The sequence below is a fragment of the Lontra canadensis genome, unplaced genomic scaffold (genome assembly GCF_010015895.1).
Source record: "Lontra canadensis isolate GAN:19392208 unplaced genomic scaffold, GSC_riverotter_1.0 scaffold9, whole genome shotgun sequence".
Taxonomy (NCBI): domain Eukaryota; kingdom Metazoa; phylum Chordata; class Mammalia; order Carnivora; family Mustelidae; genus Lontra; species Lontra canadensis.
This window is the reverse complement of record NW_022631003.1, coordinates 19,608,734-19,624,943: the sequence shown is the minus strand read 5'-3', so window position 1 is coordinate 19,624,943 and position 16,210 is coordinate 19,608,734. Positions and strand designations below refer to the sequence as shown.

The 16,210-nt window shown below is 42.6% G+C and overlaps 1 protein-coding gene across 2 annotated transcripts in view; it reads right to left on the bottom strand.

Moving 5' to 3' along the window:
• Nucleotides 1-370: 370 nt before the first annotated feature.
• BORCS5 (BLOC-1 related complex subunit 5) overlaps nucleotides 371-16,210 on the bottom strand; it is a 98,682-nt gene continuing 82,842 nt past the window's right edge. For both annotated transcript variants that reach the window (XM_032855024.1, XM_032855023.1), the window contains exon 4: nucleotides 371-699. In XM_032855024.1, the coding sequence (XP_032710915.1) occupies nucleotides 469-699 (231 nt within the window). In that variant the 3' untranslated portion in view covers nucleotides 371-468. The remainder of the gene's footprint in view (nucleotides 700-16,210) is intronic.

Sequence of the window (16,210 nt, the reverse complement as noted above, 5' to 3'; positions counted from 1 at the left end):
GTTTACAATTCATAACCCAGAAAGCCTGAGTAAAATTTCATGAAGGCCTTGAGGACACAGAGCTTCTTAAACCATTTCTCCCCTTCTCTCCATATTTTCACTCTGCAAGCTAGACTTGACAATATACACTCTCAATTAAAAAAAGAAAGTCTAAACAAAATAAAAAGAATTCCCGACATAGAGTTCTGCAAGAAATTTCTAATAATTCAGATACTCCAAATTCGGTTAGCACCGAGAATGAGTTATATGGTTCGTTTTGCCAAGGGGAAAAACTCATGAAGGAAAGGGGTAGGTGGCGCAGGATCAGATTTTCAGGCCAGCCGGACCACTACACACCCCTTCCCAGAGTCCCAAATCCTCCACTCGGCTTTAGGACCCAGTCAGCTCCGGGGCCTCGGGCCCCAGGGGCAGTGACTGGCTCTGTCCCCAGAGAGCAAGCACCCAGCCGGCCGGAGGGGAGTGGCAGCCCTAGAGCTTGAGCTCCCTCTCTGGTTTCATGCTGAAGGGCTCCAAGCGTTCGCTCTCTGGCAGCAAGCTGTTGAGCCGCTCCATCAGGGGCACCGTCTGGTCAATGCCCATCTGGATGCGGCGGAGGATGGCTGACATCTCATTGACTTTCTGGATCTGCTCCGCGTATTTGGCGTATCTCTTCTGGCGCTCCTGCATAAAGCTGAAGAGCGTCTCCACAGACAAATCCATCTGCAGAGGGAGAAAAGAAGGAAACGCATTAAACCTAGTTGAACCAAGTCCTCTCCAGGGGACCAGGTATCCAGCAGGAGGCCAAACGGAGGCTGGTCGGCTTACAGGAAGCGCTGGCTGGCGATGGAAGATCTCCCTCTGACCACCCCTCTTCACCTGCTGCCCCACGGTCACCTCTGCAGAGGGCTCCGAGACACTGACACCTTGTGGAGACCCTCAGATTTTTTCTATCTCTACATAAAGAATCCTGGGCTTGGAAATTAGACCAGAATTTCAAGGTGGCTCTGCCACTGGGGTTGATAATACTTACCTTTTTTGCACATCTCCAAAAAACAGGGAACTCGGGGAGCCTGGGTCACTCAGATGGCAGATGGTTAAGCGTCTGCCTTCAGCTCAGGTCATGATGGGGTCCTAGAATCCAGCCTCAGGCTCCCTGCTCAGTGGGGAGAGTCTGCTTCTCCCTCTCCTGCTGCCGCTCCTCCTGCTCAGGCTCTAATAAATCTTTTTATTTTTTTTTTAAAGATTTTATTTATTTGACAGAGAGAGAGACACAGTGAGAGAGGGAACATAAGCCAGTGGAGAGGGAGAAGCAGGCTTCCCACTGAGCAGGGAGCCTGATTTGGGGCTCGATCCCTGGACCCCAGGATCATGACCTGAGTTAAAGGCAGAGACTTAATGACTGAGCCACCCAGGCTCCCCTCAAATAAATAAAATCTTAAAAAAATAACAAACCAGGGAAATGATTCCCCAACTGTGAGGACAGAGTGAGAGCACACACCCAGCACAGGACCTGGCATGGCTCAGAGGAGCTTCACAACACAGGTGTCATTCCTCCCCATCTTCCTTGAATGGCTGCGGGCCGGCGGCCCCTGGGGACAAGCGCAGGGAAAGGGCTGGCTTTCTTTGACAGCCAAGGCTCAAGTCCACACCATTCACCGCACTGCTGTGAGGCAAACCGCTCCTTGCACTCTTTCCCCTGGTTAAACAAATGTTATAAGGCTCTGTGCTCCCCTTTTGTGACTATTTTCTTCCCTTGAGGGAGTTTTTTGGAAACTATCACCTGGATAAAAAGAAGGGGAGGGAACTTAAAGCCTGTCAGGTGGCTACACCCACCCCTCCTGTGTAGGGAAGAAACAAACTACCAAGACTCCAATTTCTACCCTTAAATTGAGTTCAAATGCTATATCAGCCCCCGTTCTTGTCCACTCCAGGAGCACGACCCTACCCAACCCCCCAGCCCCAAGCAAAGTGCAGGCACCCAATACATGCTACCAGAGCTTCTGGAAATGGTGGATAAAAACCAAATCACAGGGCTCCTGGTGGCTCAGTCAGTTAAGCATCCACTCTTGGTTTCAGCTCTGGTCATGATCTCAAGGTTGTGAGACTGAACCCTACACTGGGCTCTGTGCCGGGCTTGGGGCCTGCTTGAGATTCTCATTCTTCTTCTCCCTCTGCCCCTCCCCTCCCTCTAACAAACCAAACCAAACCAAAACAAAACACAACACCAAATGAAACAAACAGGAGGAAATCAAAGCCAGCCCCACGAAAAATAACCAGTTCTATCTTTATACCGTGCGTGTGTGTGTGTGTGTGTGTGTGTGTGTGTGTGTGTTGGGGGGGACGGTGAGAAGGATGGTGAGTAAGGGAGGTGTTAGAAGAATTTCATGCTTGTTTGTTCTATGCTGGTTCTTTCGTCACTTGTTCTGAAATGCTCAGGGGACAAAAAACAAAACAAAACAAAACAAAAAAAAATAGCTTGTGGGAGAAGAGCAAGGGAAGGAAACCACCACCTCCCAACACTGTGGAAGCAGTTTATACCCTCAGATGGTTTTCTGCATCCCTGTTCATTCATTCCAGCACTTTCAGGCAGTGGGCCAGTAAATTATAGCATTTCTAAGAATCAACCACTGGGCCTTTCCAGAATGGCAATTCAGGCCAGCACCTAGAAACACTCCGCCTTCCAAAAGACAGTGGTGACGTGGGAGCTTGCCGGACTCCTCATAAGAACCAGCAGAGCTCACCAAACCACCAGCTCCAGCATTCGGCACCATTTTGAGTTATCCCATTTCACTTGGCTTGGGTGCTTCTGTGCTCCCCACACCCAACTCTACCAGACCAGACAAACACCTATGAAGTTTATGTGAAATGTCCTTCAAGACTCTAACTTGTCTTGTCTTAGGTCCTTGGCAATCAACCACTTCCCTCCTGATTTATACTCGACCAGACAGTGGCATTTGTTCCAATGACATATAGTTGCCCACACATTTCCACATCCGACTGGGGCCCATGTCTGATGTATCCAGAGCTTTTGTCCAAGCCACTCCATGTTTAGTGCCTAGGTGAGCACACATAATTCGAGCATGCTGTTGACACACATGGACAGTATGTCTCTTGAGAGTCAATTCCCTGACAGTCCATGGAGGAAAAAACCACAGAGGAGGAAACCTCAAGCTGAGTGACCTGTGAGGTCTCACGGCGACATAAGCAAAACTAGAACAGAGACCTCCTCAGTCTAGCATCTTCCTTTCAGCTGTATTCCCCGAGCAAGAGAGCGTACCATTATTGGGCATGCCATTCTAGTTGGTCCATAGCACGGCATTAAAGCACATCGAATCGCATGATGGAGACATTGACTTTTAAACCTTTTGCCCTTCTGACTGCTGCCAGGAAAGTCTCGCGTGGGTGCAAGTAAGACTTTAAAATCTGGGGAAGTGTAACATAATGAGTGATGCCTTTTTCTCATATCCCTGCCCTTTGCTCTCTTGAGTCACCACTGCAGCTGCTCCCTAACACCTCCTGCTTGCACCCGTGTGCATACAGACTTTCCCCTGCACACCCGACTTTAAGGCAGTAAGGCAGCATCTAATGCAATTCCGAATCTTACCATTTTGACCATCTGGAACATATCCTTATTCACCTTTCCTATTTCTATTTTTGGTGCAAAGATTCTAATGAGGAAGCAGATATATAATATAGACAGTCAACAGACCTATGCTGGTACTACGGTGTGCCATCTGCAAGGTCCTGGGGACATAGATACTGAGAACCACACTATCTGTACCCCACACAGCTTACTGTACGTTAACATGACTTTTCTTTTCCACTGTCTTTGTTAATGTTATCTTGGTTCCTCCAGAAAACAGGCCCAGAAAGGAAAATAATGCAAATAACTTTGTTTCAGGAACTTTCAGAAAAACCATGTAAGTGAAAAAAACTATTAGATTTTCCAACAGACAGAGAATGACTGCTTATTTTCCACAACCCTTGCCTCAAAACCCACGCCTTGCTATTACCACATGACTAAGTTCTAGTCAGTGGTACATATATGTGGAAGTCTCTCAGGGCAGCTTCTGGTATCTTCCTTAAAACTCAGCTGGCATACACCCTGCTCCTGCTCCTTCATCCCTTCCCTCACTCTGCTCCTGTAGGAATGCAGATGCAGCCCCCTTAGACCACGAGAATAAGTAAGGTCACATCCTAGGGTTGGTAGAGCAGTGAGCTAGAAGACTAGGTCTGTGAGGACTTTTGTGGCTGATAGTAGTACCAGGCCTGTGAGAGAATAAGAAATTTCCATTCTGTATAAACCACTGTGATTTTGGACCTCTGTAACACCACTTGAATTTAATCTTCTCCTGGTAGAAATGAATGAGATAAATTCCCTGCCATCAAGAAACTCACTGTTTATTCTGAAATTCATACCTCATTATGTTGCCCTACATATGCATATACTGTCTCTGATGGCAGGAGACTTCAAAGGACAAGTAAAACAGAAGGTGAAATTATTTGTCAGTGTACTACAGGCTTTACTAAGACATCACTTATCTGTAGAATGTGCTCAAACTTGTTCCAAATACCTTATTTGGACAGTACAGCCTATTTGCTCATCTGGGTAGTCCACTGTTAGAAACATCCAAAATATTAGCAAATCAAACCCAGCAATGATGCATCATAACCAAGTAAGGTTTATCTCAAAGATGCAAGCCTTTTCAGCATCTAAAAAACAAAGTAATTTGCCATGTCAATAGAATAAAGGTTAAAAATTATATAATCATGCAGAAAAACCATTCGACAAATTCATTTATGAAAAATTTTGAAAATCTGAAAACTTCCTCAACCTAATAATAAAAGGCATTTATGTAAAACCTACAGCTAACATCACAATGGTAAAGGATACTTTTCTCTCTAATCGGGAACAAGGCAAGGATGTCTACTCTCATCACTTCTATTCAACACTGTACTAGAAGTCTTAGCCAGTGCAATAAATCAATATAAGGAAATAAAAGGCACAGGAACTAGAGAGGAATATATAAAAGGGTCTCATCTGTAGAGGATATGACCATGTATTTGGAAAAATCTTAAGGACTCTACCAAAAACTAATAAAACTAACAAGTGAGTTTATTAGCAAGGTTGCAAGATACATGGCCAATATAAAAAAACTGATTATATTTCTATATACTTGCAATGAACAACTAGACAATATAATTTAAAAACACTATTTACGGGGCACCTGGGTGGCTCAGTGGGTTAAGCCTCTGCCTTCGGCTCAGGTCATGATCTCAGGGTTCTGGGATTGAGCCCCGCATCGGGCTCTCTGCTCGGCAGGGAGCCTGCTTCCTCCTCTCTCTCTGCCTGCCTCTCTGCCTACTTGTGATCTATATCTGTCAAATAAATAAATAAAATCTTTAAAAAAAATAAAAACACTATTTACAATTGCATCGAACAATTACTTAGGGGAAAATTCAACAAAATATCTATAAGACCTATACACTGATAATACAAAACTCTGCTGTGAAAAATTAAAGGTGATCTCAGAAAATGGTAAGCACACCATGTTCATGGATTGGAAGATTCAATATCATTAAGATATCAATTCTTGCCAAGAGTCAACTGCAATCTGAATCAAAATTCTAGAAGGAATTTCTCACAAGGATTTGATAAACTGATTCTGGGAACATAAAATGGCCAAAAGAATTTGAAAAACCCCCAAAGTTTGAAGACTTACAGTATTTGATTTCAAGACAGTATAAAGCTACAATAATCAGGATAGTGTGATATTAGCATAGAGACAAACACACAGATCAATGAAGCTGAATGGAGAGTACAGAAATAGGTCTAAACATACATGGTCAACTCTTTTTTTTTTTTTCAACAAAGTTTCCAAGATAATTCAGTGGGGAAGGTAAAGTTTTTCAATAATTTGTGTTAGAACAACTAGATATCTATATGGAAAAAAACAAATCTGCACGCCTACACTTAAAGCCATACACAAAAAGTACCATGAAATGGATCATAGTCCTAAACATAATAGCTAAAACTATAAAACCTCTAAAAAGAAAACAGGAGAATAACCTTTGCCATCTGGAGTAGGCAAAGAATCTTAATCAAAATTTAAAACTTTTCTTAGATACCATGAAGAAAATGAAAAGTCAAGCCACAGACTGAATAAAAATATTTACAATACGTATATCTGATAATAGACATCCAGAATAAGTAAAGAATTATTACAACCCAATATTAAGAAAAAAATCCAGGGGCACCTGGGTGGCTTAGTTGGTTGACCATCTGACTCTTGATTTCTGCTCAGGTCATGATCTCAGGGTTTGAGATCAAGCCCTGCCTTGTCAGGCTTGGCACTCAGTGGGGAGTCTGAGATCCTCTCTCCCTCTGCCACTCCCTGCTCCTGCCCTGTGCTCACTCTCTCAAAAAAAAAAAACTTTGGAAAAAGAAAAAAAAATTCAAATTTGGGATATTTTTAAGAGTACTGCCCTGGGGCTTCTGTCTCACTAAAACACTAACTGAGGGTGCCTGGGTGGCTCAGTCAGTTAAGCGGCTGTCTTCAGCTCAGGTCATGATCCCAGGACCACATCAGGCTCCCTTCTCAGCAGAGAGCCTGCTTCTCCCTCTCTCTCTGCCTGCTGCTCTGCCCACTTGTGCTCTCTATTTCTCTGTCAAATAAATAAATAAAATCTTTAAAACAAAAATAAATAAAACACTAAGTGATTTTCTAAAGGGAAAAAAACAGCTTTTAAGATAGTTAAAAGGAGAATTAAGACCCCCTCCAGGAAAGTAAGCCTCCAATTGATTATTTGAATATGAACTGAGTTTATTAAAAAGAAAGGTAGGGGAGAAGGGGTCAGTGAAGAATCCTCCAGGAGATCATCTGGACATGGAATCTGACCCTCTTGGGACAAAGAATTCAAAGTATACACAACTTGTCTGTATATACAACAAAGTATATAAAACTTGTCTGAGGATTGCACCTATGGGCACTATTAAATAAACTGGACTACAGTTCAAGGGGAAAATTGGGCTGCTCTGCGGTCTCAGTTGAACATGCAACTCTTGATCTCAGGGTTGTGAGTTTAGGCCCCACATTGAATGTAGAGATTACTTAAAATCTTAAAAAAAAAAAAAAAAGGAACAGGAACAAAAAGAGTGACTAGATGCTAACCAAACAGTTGTCTCAGTAGAACTCCCTTGCTGAAGCTCTGACACAGTGTGGCAGGGAAAATATTCTAGTCAGTTCTTAAATCACTCTGGAGGCTTCTAGCTCATGTCCAAGACTATCCTAAATCCCATTCCTTGTCTCTAAATATTTACTGCTGCCAAATGAGAAGTGGCTATTCATAACACTGCACATCAAACCTCAGGGAGACCTGTTTCATGGAAACTTCTGTCTTGACTGAGCTGGAGTGGCAGACTCCATTGCTTTCAGACCCACTGGCTTAAATTCTCAGTAGTCCACTTCCCAAAGGTTTAGCCAGAGGTTTAGGTTTTTACCTCAGCTGTGAACTTACTGTTCAGACCCTCCAAATGACCTATGTAGATATCTGAAGGCATTCCTAAGCTCAAACTGAGTGAGAGTCACTCTGAGATGACCAGCCTTCTATGGAAGCAACACAATAAACAAAAAATTAAGGTGAGGCTGAGTAATCATTCGAGATTCATAACAAACTACATACAGCTTGCAGATGAAGACAGTGGTGTCAGAACTGGGTCAAAATCCCGGGCCACAGCAACTTCTTTCAAGATACGTCTCCAAAGGCAAAGGAAATAAAAGCGAAAATGAACTTTTGGGACTTCATCAAGATCAAAAACTTCTGCACAGCAAAGTAAACAGTCAACATAACAAAGAGGCAACCCACAGAATGGGAGAAGATATTCACAAATGATACTACAAAGGGCTGATATCCAAGATCTATAAAGAACTCCTCAAACTCAACACTCAGAAAAAACAGATAATCACGTCAAAAAATGGGCAGCAGACATGAACAGACACTTCTCCAAAGAAGACATACAAATGGCTAATAGACACATGAAAAAATGTTCATCATCACTAGCCATCAGGGAGATTCAGATCAAAACCACACTGAGATAACACCTTCCACCAGTTAGAATGGCCAAAATCAACAAGACAGTAAACAACAAGTGTTGGAGAGGATGTGGAGTAAGGGGAACCCTCTTACACTGTTGGTGGGAATGCAAGTTGGTGCAGCCACTTTGGAAAACAGCGTGGAGATTCCTCAAGAAATTAAAAATAGAGCTACCCTATGACCCTGCAATTGCACTACTGGATCTTTACCCCAAAGATACAGATGGGGTCAAAAGAAGGGCCATTTGTACCCCAATGTTCATAGCAGCAATGGCCACAGTCGCCAAACTATGGAAAGAACCAAGATGCCCTTCAATGAATGAATGGATAAAGAAGGTGGTGCATATATACTATCAAGTATTATACCTCCATCAGAAAGGATGAATACCCAACCTTTGTATCAACATGGACGGGACTGGAGGAGATGCTGAGTGGAGTAGGTCAAGCATAGAGTCAAGTATCATATGGTTTCACTTACTTGTGAAGCATAGGGAATAACACAGAGGACATGGGGAGATGGAGAGGAGAAGTGAGTTAGGGGAAATTGGAGGGAGAGACAAACCATGAGAGACTGTGGACTCTGAGAAACAAACTGAAGGTTTTGGAGGGGAGGGTTGGGGTGATGGGTGAGCCTGGTGGTGGCTATTAAGGAGGGCACGTATTGCATGGAGCACTGGGTATGGTACATAAACAATGAATTTCCTAACACTGAAAATAAAATGGGGGAAAAAAAAGAGCTTACCAATAATGAAATAACTCCTGAATAAATATAAACTAAAACATGGACAAAAAAAAATCTTGGTTCTGCATATGACTGATTACCTTTGTAACTTTTTTTTTCTTTTAAAGTAATCTCCATGCCCACCATGGGGCTTCAACTCATGAGCCCAAGATCAAGAGTCTCAGGCTCTACTAAGCCAGCCAGGCACCCCTATCTTTGTGATTGAACCAGTCACTTACCCTGTTTGACCCTTAGCTTCCTCACACTTAAATTGGGCATAATGACAGTACCTATTTCAGAAGGCTGATGTGAGGAATAATGAGATAACTTGTACAAAAAGCCTATAATAGCCCCCAGAAAAACAGAGCACCATAAATTATAACATATATGTGAATTGAAATAGAAACTGTGTCTAAAAACTCCTTTTCATGACAAATGGAAAAACAGGGTAAGAAATTTAGTAAAGGGGCACTGGGTGGCTCAGTGGGTTAACCCTCTGCCTTCAGCTCAGGTCATGATCCCAGGGTTCTGGGATCGAGCCCCGCATCGGGCTCTCTGCTCAGCAGGGAGCCTGCTTCCCCCTCTGTCTTTGCCTGCCTCTCTGCCTACTTGTGATCTCTCTCTGTCAAATAAATAAATCTTTAAAAAAAAAAAGATTTAAAAAAAGAGATTTAGTAAATACGGGCAGGCAAAAAAATATTTTGAGGTATCCAATAGACACAATATATCTTTGTTGTAACGGTGGGAGAACTTACTGTTCTGCCTCATCGCTCTCGTACATTAACTATCTTCAAGGCTTACACAATCACTCAGATGACAATTTACCATTGTGTTTTTTGCTGACTTGTTTTATTTTTGTTCCAAATTCTTGCTACTGAAAAACTTAAAACAGAGTCACATTACTCATCTTGTAGTTTCCTGACAGAAATATTTCACACTATATAATAACTAAAATCATTATTTACCTAAAAGTCCTTCCGTGTGTTTTTGATTTATATGTTCTGCCATGAGAATGAGTAACTCCTACCACTGTTTATGGTAAAATAAACAGGTATAAAAAAATATAGATGTATATGCATCTATATATATTTTTTAAAAATATTTTGAAAGCAAGCAGGAGAGCTTCTCCAACAGGAGTCCATTCCTTCAAAAATTTTGTTTCATAAAATTTCCTGATGGGGTACCCTGGCCTGCTCAGTTGGTGGACTGTGCAACTCTTGGTCCTGGGTTGTGGTTTCGAGCCCCACACTGGGTGTAGAAAAAATAAAATCTTTAAAAAAATTTCCTGATAAAATAAGCTTTGATCCTGGTTTCGCACAGGTCAGTCATCTTATGTAAGATATTGAGATGCTCAATGTAACTTCCTTTTCAACGTAAGGGTAATCTTTTCAAAGTAGTGGTACACACTAAAAAGGCCTATAGTTTTAAGTTAGATGTATAATACAGTAAGAGCTTCAAAAGATACTGTACATCTTCTAAATTCTTAAAATCTTAATTGTAGATTATGTGCAAGAAGATCAAAAGTAGTTTAATGACTTTTTCACAGATCAGAAGAAAAATTAGTAAATTGTGTACCACAGTTAACAAAATTCAAGTTTATATGATCAACAGACTCTTGTTTCCCCAGCTTTTAGTGACTTAAGTTTAAAAAAAAAAAATGTTTTAAAAGACTGCTTAAGGGTGGCCTGGATCCCTCAGTCAGCTAAGCGTCTGCCTTCAGCTCAGGTCATGATCGCAGGGTCCTGGGATGGAGACCTAAATCAGCTTCCTGCTCAGTGAGAAGCCTGCTTCTCCCTTTCATTCCCACTTGTGCTCTCTCTTGCTCTGTCTCTCAAATAAATAAAATAAAATCTTTAAAATAAAAAGACTGCTTAAGAACTCAATGAGACATTAAAAAAAGTCATGTATCTTTCCCACCCTTTAAAAGTACAGTTCAGGGGGCGCCTGGATGGCTCAGTGGGTTGAGCCGCTGCCTTCGGCTCAGGTCGTGATCCCGGGGTCCTGGGATTGAGCCCCGCATCGGGCTCTCTGCTTCGGCAGGGAGCCTGCTTCCTCCTCTCTCTCTCTGTCTGACTCTCTGACTACTAGTGCTGTCTGTCAAGTAAATTAAAAAATCTTAAAAAAAAAAAAAGTACAGTTCAGTTTTTAAGGTAATGATGTCTCTCAGTTAACTTAGGTGTCAAGGTCAACTTTTATTTGGTCTCAATAAATAGTTCACTTTCTTTGTGTTCATTCTACATTTAAGTTCCTGCTTCCCAAGGAGATCAATTTAGGACTATGGCGGTGGGAAGCAGAGGCCATGAAGGGCTGAGGCAGCTAACCAAGGGCCGGCTGCCCCTCATCCCATATTCCAAATCTAGCCCCAGCTTTGTTTTTCCTTTGGACAGACATCCTTCTTTGGAAATGCTTCAGTGTTTTACAAAAAGCTTCACCTTTCTACAAATTCTAAGTACCAAAACTATCAATTCCCCTGATTAGAGAGCATTAGCATAGCCATATAAATCAGTACAGTTCCAAGGGCAGAATTTGCTGTTGCAAATTCATTTCTCCAAAGATAAACACATGGCCAAGAAGTACATGAAAAGATGTTCAACATCATTAGTCATCAGGGAATTGGAAATCAAAACCACAAAGAGATACTACTTCACACTCACTAAGATGGCGAAAATAAAATGACAGACAATAGTGAGGATGTGGAGAAACTAAAATCCTCGGGCACTGCCAGGGGGGGACGTAAAATGGTGCACTGCTTCAAAAACAGTTTGGCAGTTTCTCCAAAAGTTCAATACAGAAGTACCAGAGACTCCAGCAATTTCACTCCTAGGTAAATGCCCAAGGCAACTACAACAGATGTGCATGCAAAAACTCGCACACAAAGGTTCACGGCAACAATGTTCAGACAAAAAGCAGAAACAACCCACATGTCCATCCGTGGATGAATGGATACACAAAATGTATATCCCTACAGTGGAATAGGATTGAGCCACAAAAAGGCAGGCAATACTGATCTAAGTGACAAGAGATGAGCCTTGAAAACAGCGTGTTAAGTGAAAGAAGCCAGACATAAAAGGCCACAGAAAAGGCCAAATATTTTATGATTCCGTGTATATGAGATGTCCAGAACAGGCAATCCGTAAAGTCAGAAGGCAGATTAGTTGCTGGCAGGAAATAGGAGAATGAGGGATGGGGAGTGACCACTAGCTTACGTGGGTGATGAAAATATTCTGAAATTAGACAGTAGCTTTACGTGAACAACTTTGTGAATATACTACCACTGAACTGCACCATTACAATAGAGTGAGAGGTACCTTTAAGTCGAGCTCTCCGCAATCTCCCAGAACCTTCCTTGTTTGTTCTTAAACTGACCCCTTAATGGCACATTATTCATCTCACTCCTGACTAGAGGCACCTTCTTCTTTTAATTTAAATAAAATTTAAGTTTTCATTTAAATTCCAGTTAGTTAACATACAGTGTTACATTAGTTTCAGGCTTACAATATAGTGATTCAGCACTTACGTACAACATGGGGTGCTCACCCCAAGTGCCCTCCTTAATCCCCATCACCCATTCAACCCACCCCTCCCACATCCCCTCTGATTATCATCAGTTTGTTCTCGATGTTAGGAGTTTGTTTCTTGCTTCGCCTTTTTCTCACCCCTGCCTTTACTCTTTTGTTTTGTTATTTAAATTCTACATGAGGGAAATCATATGGTATTTGTCTTTCTCTGACTTATTTCACTTAACATAATACTCTCTAGCTCCATCCATGTTGTTGCAAATGGCATTTCATTGTTTTTTTATGGCTTAGTAATATTCCATTATATATACATCACATCTTTATCCGTTCATCAGTTGATGGACACTTGGGCTGTTTCCATAATTTGGCTGGTGTAGATAATGTTGCTATAAACATCAGGGCGCATGTATCCCTCTGAATTAGTATTTTCACATTCTTTGGTAAATACCTAGCAGTGAGATTGCTAAGTCATAGCATAGCTCTGTTTTTCACTTTCTGAGGAAACTCCATGCCATTTTTCAGAGTGGCTGCCCCAGCTTGCATTCTCCCAAAAGTGAAGGCACTTTCTTCTTAAGGTCTTTCTTTTAATCTCAGGTCCTGGTGCTAGGGCTTAGTTGTTCTAGCTTTCGTCCATCAGTTACCACCTGATTTTGTCTTTGCCTCTCATGAGTAGTCGTCTCCACTTCAAAGAATCGAGTTGAGTGCCCCTTGCCACCAGTTTGGCCCGTTCTGACCAACCCTCCATCTTTTATCCCTACCACGTCTTCACCACTTGTCCTCTACTGGGGATTCAGATTATGAAGGTTAGTGTGTGCGAGGCTGCCACAAAAACTTTTCTGGGTCAACTATGTGTTTTCTTGGATTTCTGACCCTCCTCCTGATCATCATTCCCACAGAGGATTTGGGAGCTCTCTGGGGCAATCTTCTCTCGGATGCCTCCCTCTTGCACAATGGACGCAATGGGAAGATGTTTTCATTAATTACACCATGGCCTAAATGGCACCAGTTACCACAAATTGGACACTTTGAGGCAATCCTGTTTCTGAACACAACAGTTCGCAGTGACAGCTTATAAAAGTAAACTTTTGCCATTTACTCTCATGCCATACCTTTGATCTATAAATCAGACAAGAAGAGAAACTCCTCTCTGGCAAATCTCAATCTACAAGATCTACCAAAATCAAAACCTGAAATGAAAATGAGTCCTTAGTGGGAAGCCCACCCAGCAGAGACTGCCCAAGCCAGGCTGGGTTCCACATTTCCTGTTCACTGTCAACCACAGCAAGGAATGGTGGCTGGCCAGCGACATTTCCTTTTCCGCAGTTAGTTCTACCTTGTCAAGTGAATTAAACTGTGTGAAAACTGTAACTTGAAAGTTTATCAAGTCACCATTTCCACCCATAAAGAACCCCCAAATCTGTTTTAAATGGACGTCAAAGTCAAATCCAACATGTCTAAGTCCGTTGGAATAGGAACCTGCTCAGGTGGCCTATGTTTGCAATTAGAAGCGTATCAGTCAAAACTGTGCACAATTTCTACTTCCTTCTGGAATTACGTAAACCTTCCCGGGGTCCTTATTAGTCTGTCATTTCCTGTTGCGAAAGGAACAAACAATGGGCAGACTGTCACCAATGTTTTCGTTAATTACAATGCAGGCTGAACAGCATTGATTACCATATAATGGACATTTTGAAGTGACCCTGTTTCCTTCTTTCAAACAATGTATCTAAATGTCTCCTAAAAGAAACACATTTTATTTGGGCCTTCAAGAGAATTAAGACATACCAGGATCTCAGGAATTTGAATTGCATCACTTTGTTCCAACAGTCATTTTATAAAGTGACCAACTTCCCCTAATGCCTTCTTACCCTCTGTGTTAGGCCTAGGAGGAAAAGTAAGAGAGAAATCGCAAAGCCTTCGGCAGTTTCCAACAGTAAGTAAGCAGGAAAAGTCCAGCTGATTACCCCTTCCCTCCCCATCTCTCAGAAAAGGGCTAGTGAGGGCCTCTGAAAGGCAGCAAGTGAAGAAAAAAAGATCAGGGTAAAAATAAAAGTTCAGGGCAGAAATACCGCTTCTCCCTCCCCTTGGGAAAGCCTTCCCTATAGGCTACATGAGATAGTAGTTTGGGCACACAGACACACTGCCTCCTGGAGAAGTCTCTGTTCTGCTTCCACTCTAGTTAGAGTCGCTTTCTGCAGTCCCAGAGTGGGAGTGGGTGGAGCATGAAGCCACTCAGCACAGGTCTCATCTCCAGCTTCCCTGCTTATACCTCTCCCTGTCATCCCTATTACCAGTACACCCAGAACCCAGGAAAAGGCCTTCTTCTCACAAGGGAGATCAGGAGAAAGTGTGGAAAGTTAGCCTCAAGAAGGCAGAGTGGCATTTTAAATTTGTAAATATGGGGTCTTCAGGGTTTTTTTTTTTTTTTTTTAAGTGTGGCTGCACCCTGTCAGGATTGCTTTTCAAATGTAAAAGTATATAATGAAATTATGAATACTGTAAAGGAATCCCAGGTTAGGGAAAGTGTATGAGCACTGCACATGAACATTGAGAGGAGGTGGGAAGTCAAGGTATTAGAATAAGGAATGGAAGAGAAAGAAAGTAGAACAGTAGAAAAAGCATGGATCTTAGATCTGGGTTTGAGTCCCAGCTCTACCATTTCACAGCTGGGTCACCCTGAACGGTTTAACTTTCAGGTCTTTGAACCTCAGTTTCTTTTTCTGTCCAACGTGGATAACATAGCACATAAAATGCCCCTTCCACACCCAGCACACGGTCCACATGTAAAAAGTGACAGCTGCATTATTAGGACTCCTATTACTACTATGTCAAGAAAGAATCTGGGGAAGTTGTGCTGGTAGATGGAACGGGTGGATGGTGAATAAAATCTGGGAGCCATGTCACTAACCCCAACTCCTCTTCCCAGTGTCCAGGACTAAAGGGAAATAAAGGTAAGTCTGTATAAACCTAAGTGACACAGTCAATATTTAAAAGCTGAGCTGAGGGGACTAAAACAATGTCAAATTGGGTCATGTGCGAATTCCATGTATGCACCCCAACCGTCCATGAACACAGTCCCTTTTTTGATTCAAAGTAGAGAACAGACCTTTCAGGTGATGTGGAAGTAAATATTTTACTGTCAAAATTCTCTACACAATATCTGAAGAAAAACGTGAGAATATGAATGTACTAATTTGGCACAGCTCAGCAAATGCCACGGGGCGTGTCCCTAAACACTATGTTGGATGACTTCCGGGACACGTGAGGGCCACAGCATTACCCATGCAGAAGGCCGAGGTGACAGCTCAGCTTAATACACACATTCATCCAGCAGACACCGCCTAAACACAAGGGGAGGAATGAGGCAGGAGAGCCCTTCTGACCAGGGGAAACCAGGAGTGCTGCATCCACAGGCCGCTGGCATATACTGATGGAATTGCCAGATCCACTCGGTGGGGACAGGGAGCGGACTCTAGCAGGAGGGAAGACAGGAGAAGACACAGAGCAATAGTAGAGATCAGAGGGCAGTGGGAATGTGGTGGACGTGGGTAAATACGATTGAGATTGCTCTGAGATGGAAAGGCAGAGGAGGGAGTGCTCACAGGGAGACTCCAGGTCTTGGCAAGGATGAAAAGAGGACGGCTGATAGGCCTTAGGGTTAGGAGAGATCATTCCTGATATTGTACCACTCACACTCATACTTCTACAGAGTCGCATCACTTCCTCCTGGTATTACTGCATTTGAGATAAGGGTCTTTCACTCCCTAAAATAATCTTTTCACTTACATAGCTCCCATGGTCCTGGTGGTCCTGCGGAGTACCTTCCTGTTCATGATCCCACCTGCTCTAGGCTGCGGGGCGGGGTCACTGTAACTTTCTACAGGAGCAATTTCTAATGG